This window comes from Fistularia commersonii, chromosome 16 (genome assembly GCF_037954325.1).
Source record: "Fistularia commersonii isolate RoL2024-O1a breed Wild chromosome 16, RoL_Fcom_v1.0, whole genome shotgun sequence".
Classification (NCBI taxonomy): domain Eukaryota; kingdom Metazoa; phylum Chordata; class Actinopteri; order Syngnathiformes; family Fistulariidae; genus Fistularia; species Fistularia commersonii.
This window is the reverse complement of record NC_141299.1, coordinates 15,736,732-15,759,321: the sequence shown is the minus strand read 5'-3', so window position 1 is coordinate 15,759,321 and position 22,590 is coordinate 15,736,732. Positions and strand designations below refer to the sequence as shown.

At 41.3% G+C, this 22,590-nt stretch overlaps 1 protein-coding gene across 6 annotated transcripts in view; it reads left to right on the top strand.

The window, feature by feature from the left end:
* The window catches only part of ptprsa (protein tyrosine phosphatase receptor type Sa), a 264,863-nt gene that overhangs the window by 225,870 nt on the left and 16,403 nt on the right, over positions 1 to 22,590 (top strand). For 3 of the 6 annotated variants that reach the window (XM_086162204.1, XM_086162201.1, XM_086162200.1), the window contains 7 exons: positions 905 to 952; positions 4,018 to 4,115; positions 7,313 to 7,436; positions 13,654 to 13,829; positions 15,682 to 15,801; positions 18,123 to 18,277; positions 20,714 to 20,999. In XM_086162204.1, the coding sequence (XP_086018330.1) occupies positions 905 to 952; positions 4,018 to 4,115; positions 7,313 to 7,436; positions 13,654 to 13,829; positions 15,682 to 15,801; positions 18,123 to 18,277; positions 20,714 to 20,999 (1,007 nt within the window). The remainder of the gene's footprint in view (positions 1 to 904; positions 953 to 4,017; positions 4,116 to 7,312; positions 7,437 to 13,653; positions 13,830 to 15,681; positions 15,802 to 18,122; positions 18,278 to 20,713; positions 21,000 to 22,590) is intronic. The other 3 variants (XM_086162203.1, XM_086162202.1, XM_086162205.1) reach the window with 1 other exon arrangement.

The following is a 22,590-nucleotide window of genomic DNA, read 5'->3' as shown; positions in this document are numbered from 1 at the left end:
AAAACCCACTTGTTTATCCAGATAGCGGGCGGCAACTGTTTCTAAACGGCGTTCTGGCTGGTAAACCTAATCAGACATGGCGTTCCCTCCCCTCCCGCCCGCTGCGGTGAATGACGTTTGCAGACAATGGATCTGAGAGCCCCCCGCAAGGTTTAATTAGTCATTTTCACAAATCAATTAGAGGGAGGGGCGGCAGGAGTGGGAGGTGAGGAGCTCGATGACTTCATCTCCCCCGCTTCATCGCCCTTTTTTTTTTTTTTTTTTTTTTGTATGTCTTGGAATCACTGGAAGGGAAAATCCTAGAATTTGAGATAATCTTCTGCAGCTAAGATAAGATAAACTTGAGGGGAAATTACTAACGCTTGTGGAAAATAAATGTGAATAGAAATAGAAATTTTGTTTCCATATTCTAAGTCGGGTTTTTCAGCCGCGCCGAGAGAGATTATTCATTTTTAGGCCCGGTTACGTTCCTCCTGCAAAAGCCGGTCAGATCACGATCGCTTCGAAATGTGAATATTTTCTTCTAAGCGCCCCCTTCAGAAGTATCGACGAGATGTTTTCAGCTCATTTCCGTGACTCCTTAAAGCTCAGGGACGGGAAAACAATTATCTTACATCTTCCAGCTTTACGACTTTTGATACGGGAGTTTTTTTTTTTCTCTCTCTCTGCAGACAGTTTTGGCAAAGCGGCCGCCGCCCCCGACTGTCATCGGCTCGGTAGTAGATTTTATCCTGATCTTCTTTTATTCGTCATTTCGATATTCTTTATGAAATCGCCTTTTTTTTTTTTTCTTCTTCCCTCTCTCTCTCTCTCTCTCTCTCTCTGTTTTATTACTGTTTTTTCTGAAATCATTTCCCACATGTTTGCTCTTTTTTTTTTTTTTTTTTGTTTGTTTTTTTTCCAGATTCTGGTCTAAACAGTCCTCAGAGTGAAGCCGATTTTGAATATGAAAGTTAGTCTCTACGCTTTTAGGCTACTATCCGCACCAGCACTGCTTGTCGCCACCATTTACGAGCACACGATTTGCATTTGTTTGTTTTTTTCACATGACGCAGCAGAATTATCCGCACTAATTATTTTTCATGTTGGTTTGCAACGGGCTTTACTTTTAAATGTGGACGCCAGCTTTCACTCTGGTTTCCAGCTATGTTATTAATCCACCTGGCATTCATAACCCTCACCATCACGTCCGCCAATACGGAGACGGTTTGATGTTTATTTGCTGTTTATACCGAAACGTCCGCTTTTCCCGTCGCCGGCTTCCTCGTGTCGTCGTCCGTCCGTCCGTCCCTTCCCCCCCCCCCCCACCTCCCCACCCTGGCTTTCACTATTACCGCTCCATTTCCATTCTGAACTAATGGGGTCTTTTCTGTGCTCAGAGATAACAAGCAGAATTAATTAAAGTGGTGGCAAACAATGGCGTGACATTTGATCACCCCCCTCTCCCCGCTCGCTGGAGGATCATCTGAGAGAAGAAGCCCGAGTTTCTGGGTTTCCTCTCGCCGCCGCCGCCGCCCCCTCCGATTCACCGCCACCACCAGAACACCCCTTTATTTTCCTTGCTTACCCACAGACAGACTCCTTCCCTTTTTATATGGAAATACGCGGCGCAAATAGACGTCGGTAGAAAAAGAAACCCTTACTTTCTTTCCTTTTTTTTTTTTTTTTTTTTCCCGGAAAACCGGCTACAAATCGGAAGATTGGAAATGTGTAATTAGACACGAGTTTGTTTTTCTGTTTTTATTGATCGCGCTATTAGTTGCAGGTTAGGGGCTTTATCTGGATAGGAATTAGCCGTTGCTAAGGGTTTGCCGAAGGGGATGCGAGAGCTCCGGGCGCTGAATAATAATAACAATTTGTCCTTGAGTGACTTTGCTTGAATTCAGGTCACAGCGACGCCCGGTTTAACCTTTTTATCGGATAAACTCGGCGACGTGTCGCACGTGTAATCGCCGGCGGAAAAAAAACAAATGGGTAGACGTAAGAACGGCTTAACGTTTGCATTTGCGATTGCTAGCGATGAATATGTGAACGTATAAAACATATAAACATATAAAAAAACAACCACACGACCGCGGATGCTTGCAAACGCACACACACACATCGGTTGATCTCAGCTCGTGGCGCTTTTCTGAAGGGGTGATATTTACGTATTCCCCTCGTAGCCGCTTACATCTTTTTTTATTTTACCTTTGAATTTGCGAGGGGTAAACCGACAGCCAAATTAAATTTGCAATTTTTTTTTTTTTTTCAAGCGTCACAATAAATTCCCGCGGCAGGAGTGATTAATAACTCATTTCAAGTGTTGCACGCTCTGCTGGCTCTCCAAAAAAAAAAAAAAAAAAACACTTGCTTATATAATTTAAGTTTTCCTTATAACCTCACCAGGCTTTGTTTTAGACTTCAAATGGAAACTGTCATTTGAGGTTTTAAAAAAAAAAAAATCAATTATTTAAATTAATGAATTGAATCATTAAGTGGGAGGAATTGATGTTTGTTTAACGCAGCGTGCACGTTCATTTTCCGGAGGATATCGCGGTATTCAGCGGCATCTCCATTTGTCTCACACGCGCGGTAATCTTCGTTAATCTTCCTATAATTGATGCTATTGCGTCGGCCTCAATAAAGCAAATTTACTAATGAAGACTGTCAGCACCGAGACTTGGGCTCCACCTCTTAAGTGCAACCGAAAGCATTAGCGACCCCTTTGACATTGAAGGGTATTAAGCGCCGTCAAAGGGACGAAATAATGACGATTAATGTGATTACACCAATTTGGACGCTCAATTAAAGTAAGGGCTTTTACTCCCGAAGACGCCAACGTTTTTGACGACTTTTGACCTCGACCCCTCGGCGGCGGAAGAGGCTAAATGGCTACATGGAGTAGCTGCGCAACAGCGCCGATGGTGTTGCGGGTGTCGAGCTAAATAAAAACGGTGTTTTCAGAGGAAATTCACGAAACGGAATCGCGTCGGCTCGCATCTATCCGACCGTTATCCCTCCCGAAACCCCTCACCGTCACCACCTCCACCACCACCGACACCACCAGCTCCCTCCTTCTTGAACGCCCTTTTTTTTGTTTGTTTTACCAGTTCCGGCTATTTGCACGAAATGGTTCGTATTAGTTCATCCGTAAAAAAAAAACGCGAAAAATTGGGAAAATCGCCAGCGGCAAAAGAACCGATGAGATCCGGCGCCGGCTGACGTCTGTTTGAAGGGATCAGGTCGGTGATCTGCTCGGCGCTCGCGGGACGCAAACCTTAATCCTCTACAGATCGCGCTGATCCAACCTCAACCTCCGAGGAGCCGAAGGCCGATGAGAGGTTTTGGCGGTCCAGGTGGCTCTGGGTTTTGCCTTGGAATTCATTAAAGTTTATATTCATTGGGTTTGGTTTATATAAAAAAAAATTTTTAAAAAAATAGTTTTAGAATTTTTATAGGATTCCAAACAAATTTTTGCAAGTTTTTTGAATTATAGAAACCGAGTTGATCGAGTTATTATGTCTCTGATGCTGGCGAAAAATTTATTTCACCAACAGAAATGCATTCATCAGTCGTCCCCCCCGCCCAAAATGATATATAAAATATATTTATGCCTCTGAATGTGTGATATTTAATTCGCATAGATTTTTTTTTTTTTTTTTTTCCTGACAAAAATCACCCTTTCGTCAGTATATCTGTTAACTCCAGGATTATTAATGCAAATTAGTTGTCCGGCGTTGTCAGCTGTTTCGTGCTCTGGCCTGGTTCAATCAAATCCCTGTAACGTCACCTTAATTATTTGTGTGTGTGTGTGTGTGTGTGTGTGTGTGTTTTTCACCGTATTGCACACGAGCCTCCCCAGCACTAAAACAAAAAACCCTGCATTGTTATGAACCCCCTCACTTAGAAATGCACTTGTTTTGGGTGAAATTCGCGATCGGCACAACGCTGCTAACCATCTCTTCATTTCTTTTTTTCTTCTTTCTCTGTTTTTTCCGTTTTGTTTTTTTTTTTTTTCTTCTTTTGTGCGAGCAGGTATGATGAATCACCCCCCCATCCCGATCTCGGAGCTGGCCGAACACACGGAGCTCCTGAAAGCCAACGACAACCTGAAGCTTTCGCAAGAATACGAGGTGAGACGCAAAGACTTTCTCCATCAAGAGATCCTATCTATATTTATTTTCATTTTTATTCTTTTTATTTTATTTTTTTTTCCGTATATAATTTTCCTCAATTATATTGCCATCTACTCAACTTTTACTTTATTAAAAACTATAAATAACAAACTCGGGTGGGGGGGTTCATTTCACTTTTTTGCCAATTTTAGATTAGTAGTGTAATTAATCATAAATCAACTTAAGCAAATTAATCATAATTAATCATAATTAATAAACCAATTTTTAATTAATGAATTATTTCTTAATTATCTAATGCAATTAACCAAAACGGTGAATTAAGCAAATTAATCATAATTAATCAACCAATTTTTAATTAATGAATTATTTCTTAATTATCTAATGCAATTAACCAAAACGGTGAATTAAGCAAATTAATCATAATTAATCATAATTAATCAACCAATTTTTAATTAATGAATTATTTCTTAATCAACCAATTCATTTAACCAAAAAAGTGAATTATGCAAATTAATCATATTTAATCATAATGAATCATAATTAATCAACCAATTTTTAATGAATGCATTATTTCTTAATTATCCAATGCAATTAACCAAAACAGTTAACTAAGCAAATTAATCATAATTAATCAACCAATTCTAATCAATGAATTATTTCTTAATCAACCAATTCATTTAACCAAAAAAGTGAATTATGCAAATTAATCATATTTAATCATAATTAATCCACCAATTTTTAAGTAATGCATTATTTCTTAATTAACCAATTCAATTAACCAAAACAGTGAACTTACAGTGGAGATTTTCCCGTAAAATCGATACGCAGCCTCGCGTTTCACTCAGAACTCGGGCGATGTGTGTTTTAGGGGGTTATTTCCGGAGGGCGCACGTGCACGCGAGCTGTCTGAGCCCTCCGACCGCACTAGTTATAAATGACATCCGAGTTGATTAGAAATCAGGAGCGCTGAATCAGCTCTCGTTTGCATACGGGGCAATATCTTCTCCCTGACATTCCTAAATCACCAACTTGGCGACAGGCGGCGGGTACACAAGCAGAGATTGCCGTCATCACGCATGGAGGATGTTAGATGTTGCCGGATAATGACTTCTCATAGCCGTCCGGTATTTCCCGGGTATCTATTATTCATAAATCCACACCTAACTGTGTACCGAAGGGATAAAGGGACCGGCTTGTTCAATTGGGGGGGCGGAGGAGGGGTTTATATTTCGCCGCAACCTCTCCCGTCTAATTATGTGGCTTTAGGAGAGAATTAAACCACCCACTCGTCTCTTTCCCCGATCAATCTCTCGCGCTCCCTGTACCCCGTTCGCCTACATCCGGAAACCCCCCGCCCCGGTTTGGGGGGGGGGATAAATGACCAAATTAAATAGAGAAGTGTGATTTTAATTTTGTTATTTTCTTGATGAATGGGCGCTTGTCCAGGGCGCCGACTCTTTGCCAAGCGCGGCTCTACGGGGCTTTGACTGATTGGTTTTTTTAGCCGAGCGGGATATGAGTTAAAAAAAAAAAAAAAAAAAAGATAAATAAATGGAGGAAATATGGGAGGGACGAGAGAGATGGGCCGGAGAAGGGCGGGTTATTAATAAGGATTCGGTCGGGCTACAGAGAGCCGCTGTGCGGGAGGAGATGATATTATCTGAACACACTGTTGGCGATGAAAAGACAGCGACGATTTGACTCGGAGGACGTGATCAATCCGGCGCCGAGGCGCCATCTCGCCGCTCTGGCCCGAGAACACCTCGGGTTTTTCCCCCGAGCAAGTCTGTTCGGGCAGTTTTATAGTATTTTGAATCTATTTTTCAATCTTGAAGTAATTATTTGCGTCCCTGTAAGTGTTCCCAGATAACATATTGATGACTAGGATGCTGTTTTTTTTTCTATAAATGTATATTTGCGGTCGGCTTCAAGGTGAACTACAGGAAAGGAAGGTAGTTAAAAAAAAAAAAAAGGGAATATGAGTCAGATGCTTTGAGTTTATTTACTCGTATAAATCAGTCATTCACTGAATGAACCCGGCAACCTGTCCCAGCTGTCCTCGGGTGAGAGGTGGGGTTCACCCTGGACCGGTCGCCGGCCAATCACAGGGCGGCTTATAGAGACGTGCAACCATTTACCCTCAAACTCGCAGGTCATATAGAGACATTCAACCATTCATCCTCTCATCCGTTCATCATATAAAGACATACAACAATGTTGTGTGTGAATGAATGAGCTCCAGCCCCCTGCGACCAACCGCAGAATAAATGGTATAATAATGAATGAATGAATGAATGAATGAATGAACAAATGGATGAATGAACTAATGGATGGATGAATGTACAAATGAATGAATGAATGAACGAACGAATGGATGAATGAATCAACAAATGAATGAATGAATGAACGAACGAACAAATGAATCAATGAGTGAATGAATGAATGAATGAATGAATGAATGAATGACCTCCACTTCTGTGCCCGCCTCCCAGACCGCTTATTACCTTGCAGCTGATCACTGCAAAAGTGCATCCCGATGGGATCAATTTCGTTATTCACGACCCAATTAATGCATTCTATCTGATATGATAGAATTAGACTTTTTTTTAAATTTTATTATTATTATTATTTATTTATTGTAGTTTTTATTTTTATATATATATATATTTTTTTTTTAATTTATTCTTTTTTTTTTTTTTTTTTTTTTTTTTTTCTTTTGGCTATTTCAAAGAGTCCTTTTTCTGGTACAACACTTTTTCTTTTTTTTTTTGTCGGAGACTACTGAGCAGAAAAGTCCAAAGATCAGGGAGGGCACAAAGGTGGGAGTCTTATTTTTCCAGGCCCCAGATGATCTATCTTGAATTTTAATATCGAAAGAGGTGGCCAAATGTGTCTTCCAAACTAGTTGTGTGATACACATGCTCCCTTTAAGGACCGAGTCTCCACCTCCATCAATATTGTTAGTTGCTCCGGCAACATTAATGATCAGTGTTGTGTGCAGCCACTGTGAGTATTTAAAGCCGGCAGCGTGCAGATTTTCATTATACCATGTTGTTTTTCCTTTGGGAAATCATCTTCTCCGTCTTCCTCTACTCGCCTTTTTTTTTTCTCTCCTTGGTAAACTATATTGTTTGTTACTCGGCTCATCCCGTTTCTTCTTTGTGTGCACGTGTCCTGCCCGTCTCCCCCTTCAGTCCATCGATCCGGGGCAGCAGTTCACCTGGGAGCACTCCAACCTGGAGGTCAACAAGCCCAAAAATCGTTACGCCAATGTCATCGCCTACGACCACTCGCGCGTCATCCTGGCTCCGATCGAGGGTAAGCTCTCCTCCGCCGCCGCCGCCGCCGCCGCACGCTGCGGTTTCTCCGCCTTTTCTGGAAGCTCGTGTTCAGGGGAAACTCCCGAAGCAACGTTAAAGAACTCCCAGACATATTATTGTCCTGTTTGATCAATAGTTGTACTAGCTACAGAAAAGCAATGATAAAATCACTCGACATATCTTGGATCAAATCGCAAAAAAAAAAACTTTTCACTCTCAGACCACCGTTGTTGTTGTTGTTTACAACCCAGACAGTGTTGTGACGTCGCAAAGTTGATTATTGTACCGCGACCCTTCCTATTTGAAACCCGAAAGAGACGCGAGCGAGGAGGATGACGCCCGAGACAAAAGTCAAAGTGAAGACAAACAAAGAGGCAGGAGTCGGCGACAATCGCCATAGCAACTGCATTGCTATGCTAACAGAGAGCGTCCGTTGTAAGGCGCTTTTGTCATCGGCTGTTCACCGCAGACGTACGAACCGCTCAACTGACCGAGGCTTTCGTCATCAAACGCTACTTCCGCGGTAGCGGGTCGCCGACATCCTCCGCCGCGTCTCCCGTCCGTGGCGTTTCTTTGAACGGGCTTCGCTCGTCGCCGGAGGACCTTTTGTTGGCTGGTGAAAGCGAACCGTAGGCGAGGCGTTTGGCTTCAGTGTCCATTTAAAACTAGCAGCACCTTTGAGCTCTTTCTGCAGCTTAGCTCGACTAAATGCGTCCAATGCATCCGGAGAGAAGCGGATTCTGAGGAAGTTGTCGGTGTCCGCGAGCAATTTCCCACTCCTTTCTTCTCTTCTTGTCCTTCTGAAAGCCGTGTAGACGAGCATCAGTCCCTTTTGTTTCCCAAAAATTGTACCCAAAAGCAGCAGAGTGTGGAATTACGACCATATATACCAGACCTGGGCATTCAACGGCCCGCGGGCCACACGTTTTGCTTTTTTATCAGGCCCCCTAAACTATTTTCTTTGAGTATTTTCAATCAATATTGAATCTAGAAACTTATTTCTTCTTTTTGTTTAATTTTGTTTGGATAATTTTATATTTTTATATAATTTTATATTCATTTATATGATCGTTAAGGATTTCTAAAATAGAAATAAAATGCCAAATCATTGATATATTTAAATTGCGATTTTCCTTTTGTTCACCTAGTTGACACGCACATAAAAATAAGCCAAAATAATTGTCCACCCCTGATAAATACCATCCTGAGCGAAAGTTAAAGCCAAATTTAACACAAGTAACCTCAAAACCAGTGGTTCTTAACCTTGTTGGAGGATCTGAACCCGCACCAGTTTCATATGCGCATTCACCGAAACCCTTTTTTATTGGAAAAATAAAATCAGACACAGGTACCGTAAATTCCGGACGATAATCCGCGACTTTTTTCACTTAAACAACTATGCGGCTGACATATGGATTTTTTTATCCTCGTCACATTGATCGGGAAATTTTGAGTCCGGCTTATATCGAAAATTACGATAAATGTTTTACTGGTGCACAAAATGAACCGTGCATCAACATCACGCAAAACATGATTTTCACACAAAAACAAAAACACAATAATGAATATGTAGTTTTGTTCAGAGTCTAAACATTATCAACCCAGCGTTTATTGCACTTGTAAAACAATGGCAGTGCCGCTGGGTGTGTGAATAAATGTGTTATAAACTGCGATTTTTAAAGAAATAAAAATTCTTTTGTGATTTCTACCATATTCTTGTATGAGACAAGGGTATTTATTTTTATTTTAGTCCTCCCAGGCGGGTTCCCTTTAAGAATTACACATTTGAAAGTCAATCAAATAGTGTAGATTAAATTAAGATCAAATCAAAAAGCCGATTGAATTACTCTTGTAGACACAGCAGAGGCAATAAAGGAAAATTTACATTTTTCCAGAATATACACTGCTTAAAAAAAGTAAAGGGAACACTAAAATAACACGTCCTAGATCTGAATGAATGAATTATTCTTTTTAAATACTTTATTCTTTACATGGTTGAATGTGCTGACAATAAAATCACACAAAAATGATCGATGGAAATCAAATGTATGAACCCTTGGAGGTCTGGATTTGGAGACACACTCAAAATGAAAGTGGAAAAACACACTTCAGGCTGATTTAATGTCAAAACAAGTCAAAATCAATCCGTATCGCTTCCTAAGTGGACAGTTTGATTTCGCACAAGTGTGACTGAGTGTTCCCTTTATTTTTCAAACGGTATATGATGACATTATATGCAAAAAAGCACGACGCAAAAAGAATTGGATTTTAAGTGAAACAAGCATAAATTATATATGTTTTTTTTTTTTTTTTCTCCAGCTTCGCTTGGCTTGATGCGTCCGAGCAGTTTATCGATTTGAATTATTTCGCAGTTCGTGCCGGAGCTCACAGGAGTCGCAAACTCCTTCCTATTTGTCTCCTCGGATCCTCGACTGCCGGGGAAAAAATAAAAAATAAAAAAAAAAACAACACGTCTCCGCCACCGCCGCTAAATCTCGGAGGACGTTGTCAGACGTGGTCACCCTTCGCCGCCGACATTGTTCTGGCGTCGACTGGAGGAACTCCCGCTCCTCGCGGAGAAGCCAAAAATTCCCCCTTTCCGGCAGATTTTGACACCTCGCGGCGGTCGGGACGTTTTTTTTTTTTTAAGCTGCGAAAAAAAAAAGCACGCGGACCGAAAGCTTTCCCAGGGAAAAGAGAAAAAAAAAAAAAAAAAAAAAAAAAAAACTCATCCATAAATACATAAATTAATCAAGTTTGAAATTTCTATTTTACACTGCAGTGATTTTGCCATTAGTTGCAGCAGTAGAACAATTCATGCACACCCCCGCTCCCTGTTCACTTAGCTATGACTAAAGTCGAGGCTCCAGAGTCACTGTGTGTGCGCACGTGTGTGTGTGTGTGTGTGTGTGTGTGTGTGTTTTAATGACATTTGCCTTTTCTTTTCTTCCGTCTCTCTTTATTTCAATTTATTTTCGCATTTGTTTCTTATTTTCTCACGCCCCCCCCCCCGTTAAATTAGCTCGGCGTTTCATCGTCCGCCGCTCGGTCGAGGCGACATCGGTCTCGCAGAAGCGCTTCTCAGACGCAGACGCAGCGACATCAGTCTGCTTGAAGTCGGATTAATGAAGCGTCAGATGCTCTTCTCCATTCCATCATCTTGTTTACATTTATTTGGTTGAATCTAAAACGGTGGTTCTTAACCTGGGTTCGATCGAACCCCAGGGGTTCGGTGAGTCAGTCTCAGGGGTTCGGCGGAGGTCAAGACACACATCGGTGATGACATCACTGGCCGCAGGTGATCACGCTACATAGCTCGGCCTATCCGTGCTGCAGGGATTTTGGCGCTCAGTTGTAGTAACTTGTGACTGTCGTGATGGTACGTCATGTGATTTCTTACTTAATATTTTTAATCCGTTCATACTAATTATGTCGGGCAAAAAAAGAAAGCGGTCGGAAGAACACGTACAATACGGATTCACATGTATGACGGAACGCGATTGGAATCGGTGTCCTAACTGCATGATTTGCAAAGACAAGATGAGCAATTCTAGTCCGGCACCGACAAAACTAAGGGAAGGCTTCCTTCAGCTGCGTGGAGATGGAACTACAAGGAACTACAGCTGGCTGATATATGGCTGATATATGATATATGGCTGATATATAGCTGCATGGAACTACAAGAACATAGCGCTTGCTGAATTCAAGGTGAAGGGAGCCAGATTCCATGAAAAGGCTACTCTGCCTGTTCTTTGTACCCATCAACGAAACGATCCTCGATCCAATAAAGAAGGGTTCGGTGAATGCGCATGTAAAACAGGTTCAGGGTTCAGTACCTCCAACAAGGTTAAGAACCACCGATCTAAAACCTTTGACCATCCAAGCCTCCTTCATTTTGCAGGTCACGGACTACTTTCTTCTCCTTTTTCTTTCGGCTTCGGCCAATCGTCCCAGGCTTGTCAGTTTCCCCCCCAGACGTCCAAACCACCTCAGACTGACTTTATCTCCAGAACGTCCCTCTGACGGACGGACTCCTTCCCGATGATCCTCCTCGCCTCCATCTTCACGCCCGACCCTTTCCCGCTCCACCGGTGGATCGGTCATTCCTTAATCGGGAGTGTCGTTAGCTAAGGTGCTCCTGCCGAAGCGACAAACATAACAGCGCATTATGTGATAATTCGGCGAAAGATTGGTTTAATTTTAATCTTATACTAATATTCCGAGTTTGTAATAAATAGCACGATACAAAACCTGTCCCGGCGTTATTTGACGACAGCTACGGTCCCTTTTTCGGAGACCCCCCCCTGCAGGAAGTCCTCAAAAATAAAGACTTACCGGCTGGTATTTCTCATGACTCGCACTTTAACCTTTTTTTTTTGTTTGTTTTTGAACATTTATTAGAACAGGTTCCTTAACAGAGTCACACACATTCTTACAAAACCTCATAACAAGATACACATTATACAATATTCTTTATAGGTCACTTATTTCCTCACTAGCAAGCAAAAAATAAAACAAAACAAAAAAAAAAAAAAAACATCTAACTCAATCAACTAGGGATAATATCTTGAACTCTCCAAATATTTTTTAATGGGTGCCCATTTGTCAAGATATAGGTCTGTCTGAAGTTGTAAGTTTGCTGTTATGCGTTCCATGCAGTTTCCATCCTTAAGCCTCTGACGCCGCTGGTCCAGGGTAGGTGGGTGGGGTTTGAGCCAGTTTACTGTGATCATTTTATGTGCGATTAATAGTTAATAGTTAATTAATATTAATAATTAATAACTCGAAGCGAAAACACCTGGTTTTTCCTTAAATCGCTTGTTGATGCTGCACCCATAATAAATTGCTGTGGATCTGTGGAACTTTAACCTTTTAAGCTATTGGGAGGCTTATTTTAGCTCAGTTATCAAGATAGGATTTGGAATTTTTGAGATCTTATAATGCAGAGACAGACAACATTCACACACTCACACATTCGGGGCAATTTTTTTTCCAAAGAACCCTCAGGAAACGAGGAGAATACGCAAACTCCACTCAGGAAAGGTCAGAATCAAACCAAGCGCTAACCAACGCGCCACGGGTGATTTTTGAATTTTTTTTTTTTTTTTTAATATTTCTCAGCGAAATGCATTGCAATAAACCAACGCATCAGAAATTTAGATCAAATCAAGAGTTTCTTGTAATTACCCCGACATAATACGGTTCAAAATAATAATAATTTATCCTTTATTCGTTCTCCGTAATGAACCCGTCGTGGATGAACCGTGAGCGGTGGGGAATCCAACCTAAAATGATCGGTTGCAAGGACGTCTTCAAGCTGCTGGTTAAAAATTGGTTCAAATAAAAGTGCGTGGACGCTTCAGCGTGCAAACAGGATGAGTCGGAAATCGAACCACCAACTTTTTGATTGGATGGAAGTCCACTGTCGACGGACTCCCAGCCGCCATAATGCCTCGCATTAACGCTCCATCGGGCCTTGTTGCTCTTACGGCGTCCTTCACGTGCACAGATCAAACTTTTACGTTTTTCCAAGTCGTGCGACTTTCTATCCCTCAGCTCCCTCAGCGCTCGGAATGAAACCTCGCTAGCGAGAGCTACAGATTTGACTTTTGAAGTGTTGTGTTTCGGCTGCAGACGCTTACAAGGAGCGCTCTGATAGTTACAACCTGCTGGCGGGAGCCGGGATTTCAAATAGCTCTCATTGTAAAGCACAAAGCATTTCCACGCGCTCATTGCCCGCGTTCAGATGTTATGTCATCGTATATTTTGGAGAAGTTGGGCTTCTAGTGTAAGACACGGAGGTGAAGAAGGTTCAGAAGGGAGCAGCAGATTTGAGAACGCGAAAGGGGTCGTGAGACCTTTATCGACGTCGGTACGATTCGTATATAGCGCTGTCCGGACGAGTAATTTAGCTTCTCTTTTCCGTCTTTCATTTTGAGACGACCTCCCCCGGGGGGGTGAAGATTTCAACCGGTTCAAATGGCTTCCGTGTAAAGTCGATCGCGACTCCTGAAAAAAAAAAAAGCGTAAATTGGAGCGAGCCAATTTTCACCTGTCAGAAAACGCAGCACGAACGCTCGGGACAAGAAGCAACACAATTCTTATTTACACCTTTCCTTTATTGGAAAACATGTGTGAAAACATGCGTGACAGTTTTTGGTTCGTTTTTGTGTGAAATAATTTTTTTTTTTTTGGGGTGGGGTTTTTTTATGCAGGAATCACCGGCAGCGATTACATAAACGCCAACTACATCGACGGCTACAGGAAGCAGAATGCTTACATCGCGACCCAGGGTCCGTTACCGGAAACCTTCGGTGACTTTTGGCGGATGGTGTGGGAGCAGCGGGCGGCCACCGTGGTGATGATGACCAGGCTAGAAGAGAAGTCGCGGGTAAGTCGTCTCCACTTAACTCCACTTAGCGTCGAAACAAAAACAATGGCTCGCAGGATCCGGTGCAACCGATGCAGTAATGCCTTGAGTTACGGGTTTAATTCCTTTTTGTGGAGTTTTGAAAAAAAAAAATCTGCACAGCAAAAGTGCTCCAAAAAGAAAAGAGGGATTTATTTAACATAAAACAAAAAAAAAAAAAATGTGTTCCCGCGTGTATGATGTTTTGAGCAAAACACAGATGCTGTGTGTTAACAAACATGTTATTGCGGCGCTATTTTTAAAGAGTATGATCATGTGATTTGACAGGATTCCCTCCTTTTTTTTTTTTTTTTTTTTTTTCACACGCTCATCCTCACTACTTTTCGAGGGCCGACCCGAGAAATCGACTCTTTTTTCCATTTTTACATATGACATATATGCAGAGAAGGGGACTGAAAAACTTTGGTGATCAAAGGGCTTCAGCAGACAATATGAAATACAACATATCAAATATGTAAATGGGGGATCAGACCAACTTTGCAAACTAATACAGACAAGATAAAGACTAAGATAGACCTCTAGACAAGGTTTGATAACAAATTCCTCCTCGTGGGGTTGGTGTGCCCAGCGTGCACGGTATATCCAGAACAACTCCCGTTTTAGGAAGATGGAGTTCAAATCAGCACTTTTGGTGTGTGGATTTTTTTCAAAACTCTACTTTGTCGCCTTTTTTTTTGATCCGGTAGCAGATGTACGTGTGTTTTTCTTTTCTAGCTTTTTAATTTGTTCCCGTGTCCAAGCTCGTATTTGCTGATATATCCAATTATATTTCCCCATTGAAATGAATTGAAATGCTATTAATCCATTGTTCTTTTAGGTGTTTTTAAATAAAAAAAAATTACTTTAAAAATAACAAATAATGTCAGAAAATGTATTAATAATTAAAAAAAAGCATATGAAGAGGTAAAATAATTTTATTAAGTGTTTTTACTATGACGATCCGACGAAGATGCCGGCGCCAGAGGTTTGTCTACAAACTCACCGCTACGGTGTGTTGCTAAATGTAACTTCCACATTTTGCTGCACTTAATCGCTAAACTTAATTCAGTGACAGAGTGAATGCCAGTCCTCTTTTGAAAATAATCAAACCATCCTTGACTGGCTTGGACTTTCATCCATTGACGATGCTCTCGGTCACGGCAACAACTTCTCCATCTCCCTACGGACGAGCCCGTGGCGTCACACACTGATGATTTTTGTTGACTTTTCACTGGGTTTTACTCGGATCTAAGCTCGAATCTCAAAGCAAAATATCATAAGTCGATGCACTCGGAAGTCAAAGTTCCGCCATATTACGAAATGTCAGTGGAGTGGATGAATATAGCGCAGCTCACACGGCTCCCCCCGGCCGGGATGGACAGGCAAATGGATTTGTCAGGATGTCAAAAAGCCAAATGTAAGGTTTCATCCTGTCAGGCCGGAGCAGCGTCAGCATCAAGGCTCGCTCCCCGACCCAGGTGTCTCCACTTCATTGTCTCCCCTTTTCTGTTGTTTACCTTGCTTCCGTTCTGGCACGCACGTTCCACCGCTGTCAAATGCGATCAGGGACGGCGTGCGGCGGGACGAGGGTGTCAGCCGGAACAGGAAACGGGCGGGCGGGCGGGCGGGCGGGGGGGAACCTTAGCATCTCATCAGATGTCTCCCGGCACGTCACATCATATCCAATGAATCTTAATTAGTCGGACTCACAAGGGGGTGACGGAGAACTCCCGTATCGGTAGCCGGAGACATTGACGAAATGCTAATATTGTACGTATTTGTTGTTGTTGTTGTTGTTGTGTGTTTGTGCGTGCGACTGTTTTTCCCACGTTAGATAAAGTGCGACCAGTACTGGCCCAGCCGCGGCACGGAAACCTACGGCATGACCCAGGTCACCCTTCTGGACACCATAGAACTTGCCACTTTCTGCGTGCGCACCTTCTCTTTGCACAAGGTAATAAACATTTTCTCACCCCGCGTTCTTTTATAAATTCGCACGGAAGCGCGTTTTCGGACGTCCGTGTCGTTGAGCTCGGTGTCAAATCGACAAAGCCGAGGCTCGTCCCGATCCATTGATAAGCTGATATTATCACGTTCGGTAGCGGAGAATAAATAATGCTATTTAACGTGCGGCGTGTAAACAGAAGGTCATTTCATAGACCCTGTAAAGATACAGGGACCGAGTTGAAGGGGCAACAGAAATGACTACATAAAACATTTATCTTCCCGGTGTCAAGGTACACACACATATAACCCATCATCCCCATTGTCTTTCTTAGTCTGCATCTTCTTCTGCAGCTCTTCTGCTGCTCTCTCCCTCCCCTCCATAGATCCTCTGTTTATGTTCATCTGCCAAATTGGAGCACTTAGGTAAAGTGAGCTGAAGAGAAACCCAATATACATAATTGCCGTTCGGCGCTCGGGCTTTTTGCGCACGCGCACACACACACACACACACACACACACGCTCGCACACGCGCGCGCTGTCAGGACGAGTAGATGCATTCGTAACGCGGGGACATGCACTGCGGCGTGCGCAAACATACTGTACGCTAAAAGCCTTTGAGGACCAAAACATGCGTGATTTTATCGGAGAGAAAAAATGGACTCGGTACAGAAAAACGGGATGACGTACACGTTTTAATGAAATTAATGGTCTCCAATTAAGGGTTCTGCATGTTTGTTTGACCGCGGGAGGAAACCGAAAGAAACCCACGCGGAACATGCAAACTCCGCACGGAAATTAACTATTATTATTTCTTATTATTCCTCTGCGTTGGCATTTACCACTGACTTTCTTGCACCTCAGCCGCTTGCCAAAAAGATGAACTATTGAGTAAACCATAGACTGTATAGATACATAAACATCACCAGCCACATAATTCTCTTTCTCCCCGCGTCCTCCTTCATTCCTAAAATATACAGGCCTTCCTCACCCTTTATCTAGGAAAATAAATTATTTTGCTGGATTTTTTTTTTTTTTTTATGTAACAGAGGATGCGCGCAGAGATGAACATACACACTTTGCATCTAAAAGGCAGCCATCTGGACATATATATGAATTTCCATGCGATGAAAAAGAATCGTATCCACTGATAAATCCTCGACAATTACAAATTATATCTGAGGTAAATGTGCAGTCACTTGCCAGTAACATATATGCTGGCAACCATAAAATCAGGGACGGTCCAAAAAAACACCCCATAAAATAAGAACTAGGTCAGTTAGCTTTTAATTACAGCACTCAATTATTCATTTATTCAGCAAGAAAAAAAAAAATCCTTCTTTCAGGGAAGCAGAGGCGCTTCATTGAAATGCAAACAGCACCTCCATTAGAGAGAGAAGGGGGGGGTTTGGACCGAAAGAAAGATCTCCTCTGGATCACAACTTCCATCTTTGATGTGTCGAGGGGTTGAGTTTGAAGTCGGAGCCGACAGACGGCAACGTAATGTTGGTTTCTGCCGTATGTTGTAAGAAGCGGCAATATTTCAAAATCTGATATAATAGTGGAGCGGTCGCAGTTTTAAATACAATCCGACCGAGATGCGATCACTCGGCGACCTGGCCTGTGTTGATGCATATTTTTGTTGTTATTACTATTGCACATTATTTGCATCATAGTTATGGTTTTGTTAGTATATATTTTTTTCTATTATTTAGGATTGCTTTTTTTCTATTTATCATTATTATTATTTTTTTTTTTTTTTTCACTTACAATTATCCATTTTTATTTATTTTTCTCTTCATTATCAGAGCATTAGTTAAGCGCGACCTCCAATGTAGTTTATTTTGATATGAGATCAGCATCTACTGTAATTTCGGGACTACGAGCATTGTTTTGGGCCGACGTGCTTAACGCCGCCGAAACATTCAGCCTCGTCACATTGGACCGATGAAAATAGCGTGAAATTCTGCGGTCGTGCGCAGGAGGAAGACCGAGATAGCGATCGGGATAAAATGGATGGATGGATAGACTTTCCTTGTCTTATTTATTATTAATTTTTTTCATCTGCCGTGTTACAGCCGCTGTTTCGGAAAAATAAGCGTGTCCGGTATGTATTTGTGAATGCTACAGTATGTATTCAATTAAAAGTAAAAAAAAAAAAAAAAAAAGTAAATCTTGTGTTAATATCCCATGTTACAATGTGTCTATATAAGTACACATATATTTTTTTTGTTATATTCAGGTGCGCCCAATAGTCCGAGAAATACTGCACAAAGAATAAACGGTGCACGCCAATCCGATCAATTTTTTTTTTTTTTTTTTTTTCTCAGAACGGCTCCAGTGAGAAGCGGGAAGTTCGTCAGTTCCAGTTCACAGCCTGGCCCGACCACGGCGTGCCAGAATATCCCACCCCCTTCCTGGCGTTCCTCCGCCGGGTGAAGACTTGTAACCCACCCGATGCTGGACCCATCATCGCCCATTGCAGGTTAGCGCCGGTATTATTTTATTTTAACGTGAATTAACCAGAAAAAATAAGGATAAAATCCAACGAATTTCCGTTTGGTGAGGTGAGCAGCTGGTTTTGCATTCATTCTTATTAACACAGATAGAACAGATTGTCACGGTACGTCTTATGGCGGCTTGTTGCGTGACAGGAAAATCTACTAGCATGTCAGTTAAACCTCTACCTGGCTCAGAAACGTGACAAAGACGGTTTGTGACGTTTGTGAACGTGAAATCTCAAAAACGCCTCAAAGAAATTCTTCATATCTGGCGTATAAAGTCGCTTAAACAGTTAAAGGTAAATGTCAGTGTGGCCTTATGAAACATTTCAGCCATAACTCAACAGCATGTCACCGCTGCATCTTTGGTGGTCACATGTCAAGGTTGCTGCGACCTCGTATATCATGTTTTGTTTTGTTTTTTTATGGAGGGCATTGAAACAAGAAATTACAGAGCAGAATTTTCCATTTTAAAATAAAAAAAAAAGCTCACTGCAGTCTCATCATGCTCTGCAAAGATTAGCCACTTCCAGGAAACGCTCTCCTCCAGGGGAACGTTTAAGTTTTAGGATTGTCAAGCGTCTGCAATGTGCATCCTTAAGCGGCATACTTAAAAACAAACTACAGCAAAGAAGATAAAAACGAACATGGAGAGCGAAGCTGCCACGGCGTTCATGTTCTGCATTGCGGGGAAAATAGTCTATCACAGGGGTGTCAAACTCAAATACACAGTGGGCCAAAATTCAAAACTGGGACAAAGTAGCAGGCCAACATTGATATTTATTGAAAAAAAAATCTTCCTCTAGATATAACAATGAACCCAAACAAGTTTTGCTTAAAAACGGCATATGGAACAAGTATAGCTTAATACTATACAATATGTAACTTAACATTGCACACATGCAAAATCCTGTTTTCTGCTTAAGTAGCAGGGTGCTAGTATTAGCATAAGGTCGCTATGACAACTGTCAACAGAGGAGAAGGTGTTTATGAGTCCTGTTGTGATTTTTGTGCCAAAACACCAGCAGAAAATTCTGGGATTTGTAGAATTAGCAATACATGCCATGTAGACCATCCCGACAGCTAATAGTCGTTGTAGTTGGTATGGCTTTGCGGGCTAAATAAAATTATAGTGCAGGCCAAATTTGGCCCGCGGGCCGGAGTTTGACACCTATGGTCTGTCAGATAGGTTGAAGTGTTTTTATTTTCTACCTGCACTGCGACACCATGTGTGAAAGCCAACCGCTAGCTAACTCCGTACATATTTTGGCCAAACTGTTGACATACCGAAGTGGTGTGGCGGACCTTTATTGGTCAATTCCTTGCCAGTTCCGTCCATTTTGTGACCAAAATCGGTTTTAAAAATGGCGCAAAACGAGAAGCATCGGGTGCGGTTCGACCAATCTACCAAGTTCTACCAAGAACCTATTTAAAGAAAGACCCAGTAACAGAATACGATTTAAAATGGTTCACGGAACTGAGGTTCGCCGGATCCTATGCGCAAAGAACCGTCCCAGTTCGGTGGAAAGTTCTCGGAACTGCAAAAAGTTCCTCCAGTTTGAAGGGGCTGGTAAATCTTCGGCATCTAAATAACATTTCAAGGGGATAAAGATTGCGTCCAAAGGTTACTCACGCGCAAGGGCTCTGGAAAGCTCTGGAAGCTTTTACAAGCCTCTGTCAGTCACACGGGACATCAACGTGCAACTCTTGCGGCCAAAAATGAAATTTAAGAAATCGAATAAATAAAATATCATTGACCGGCGTGAAATCACTGACACAAATCCACTGCCGAGATAACTTTCATCTTTATCTCCAACCCCGGGTGATTACATTTCCGTTCGACTTTGGGAGCGGTTGAAATCTGCGATGCGTTAATCTACTTTACCCCTACAGATTTATTTTTAGGCCCGTGAGCACTTGAGCAAATAGAACGCAAGATCTCCCCGTGAATGCGCTGCGATAAATTATATAACATACATTATACAAACACACGGCATCTTCCTTACCCGACAAACATCCTTTCCTCTTTGGTCAAATAATTTCCCTCCATGTGTCTCTCTTTTTCTCTCCGTTTTCCCCTTTTTAGTAAAAAAAACAAAAAAAAAAACTCGATATAATCCCGTCCCATTTTTCTTGCGTCCCCCCTTTTTTGCGCCCTTTCCCGTCCTCCTTTCACAAATGGCGCTGTGCATTTTTCAGCGTTTCTTCAAAGTAAAATAGGAAAACTGGAGTGCGGAATGCGCGCCACACATTAAAAATCAAATTATATTCACCCGTGTGTTGATCTCTCTATCATTTGAGTTGTTGGAGAACGTAGCACCTATTAAACCGCTGTTTAATATGCTAAATTTGTCAAGTGCATCCTAAGTGGATATGTCTTGATATAAACTAAATTAACTTTCCTCGCTTCCCTTCCGCAGCGCCGGCGTGGGCCGGACGGGCTGCTTCATCGTCATCGACGCCATGCTCGAACGCATCAAGCACGAAAAAACGGTCGACATTTACGGTCACGTGACCCTGATGCGCTCGCAGCGGAACTACATGGTGCAGACGGAGGACCAGTACAGTTTCATCCACGACGCGTTGCTGGAGGCCGTGGCCTGCGGAAACACCGAAGTGGCCGCCCGGAGCCTCTACTCGTACATCCAGAAGCTGGCGCAGGTGGAGAGCGGCGAGCACGTCACCGGCATGGAGCTGGAGTTTAAGGTACGTGAAACCGTTGGGGTCGAGGACGCAGAAGGTAATGCGCGGGGAAAGGGTTCATAATAAATTATAAATTTGTATGTACAATATTTTTTCATTTGTGTACAATATTTTTCATAGTCTTGTGCACTCCTTATCTTTCACTTGGTACTTAAGACACTTTATAGTTTATTTGTATTTATTATTCTCCCTTTTTTTTTTTTTTTTACTTTTTATACAATTTTTCTACTATTATTTATTATTGTGTTTTGATGCTAATCAATAAGGGTGTTCACTGAGTTCAAACATACGGTGCAGTCAATGAATGGAAAATAGGAAAAAAAAAAAAATTTTAACACTACTAAAAGGATAATAAGAATAATAAGATAAATAATAACAATAAAAGAAGATTTTTTTTGTTAAAAAGATAGCGTTAGATAATAAGATAATGGATAATAAGAATAATAAGATAAATAATAATAATAATAATAAGATTTTCTTGTAACTCTGGCACAATTTCCTTCGGGATGGATAAAGTTGTTCTTATTCTTAAAATCTTTAAATAGTTATAAAGAAGCCCATTTATTGGCATGTAACTTCTTACAGTGTAAGGTACGTGAAACCGTTGGGGTCGAGGACTTCGAAGGTAAAGGGTTCATAATAAAATATAAATTTGTATGTTTTTGTACAATATTTTTTCATTTGTGTTCAATATTTTTTCATACTCTTGTGCACTCCTTATCTTTCATATGGCACTCAAGACCTTAAGACACTTTATAGTTTATTTGTATTTCTTTTTCTTTTTCTTTTTTTTTTTTTTACTTTTTATACAATTTTTCTACTATCATTTATTATTGTTATATTTTTCTCGTAACTCTGCCACAATTTCCTTCAGGATAAATAAAGTTGTTCTTAAAATCTTTAAAGAGTTATAAAGAAGCCCATTTATTGGCATTTAACTTCTTATTACAGTGTTTACTGCACTGTATACTTTGGTTGTTTTATAAACGGCCGTCAATGAATACTTTTACCTTAATGTAAACCTAAATATAAGTATAAACCGAAATATTTTCAGAATTTTTTTAATGGAATTGCTGTTTTAAAGCAGGAATTTAAAGAATTAGCCCTGAGAGGTTGCTAAGGGTGAATAACCTGGAAGGGCTTTCGTCGGCTAGCAATCAAATAATAGAAATTTCAAGTATTTACTATATAAATGGGAAGTTTCTTAATTCAAAATCTAAGAGCAATGACGGTCATCCACGACTTCTATTAAATGGACAGAACTTGAGTGAAATATTTTGTTATAACATGGAAATGATCGTCACATCAGTTGATGTGTGCCTGCACAAATAAGCTTTATGTTTTTATTGAAAGTGATCCTGATTGCAATCTTTTTTTTTTTTTCATCTTTTTCAATCGACAATGGAAGATATTAACATCGATCTCCACTACCGTCTGCATATACAGTCAAATAAATGTAATCCAAGGCGTCGCCATTCTGAAATTATCCATCAATTCTCATCGCCATGATAGAAAAAAATGAAACCGGCATGTTTTCAACCTTTTTTTTTTTTTCTCTTTTTAACTCAACGGCGCGCAAAAACGAAGGGATCTC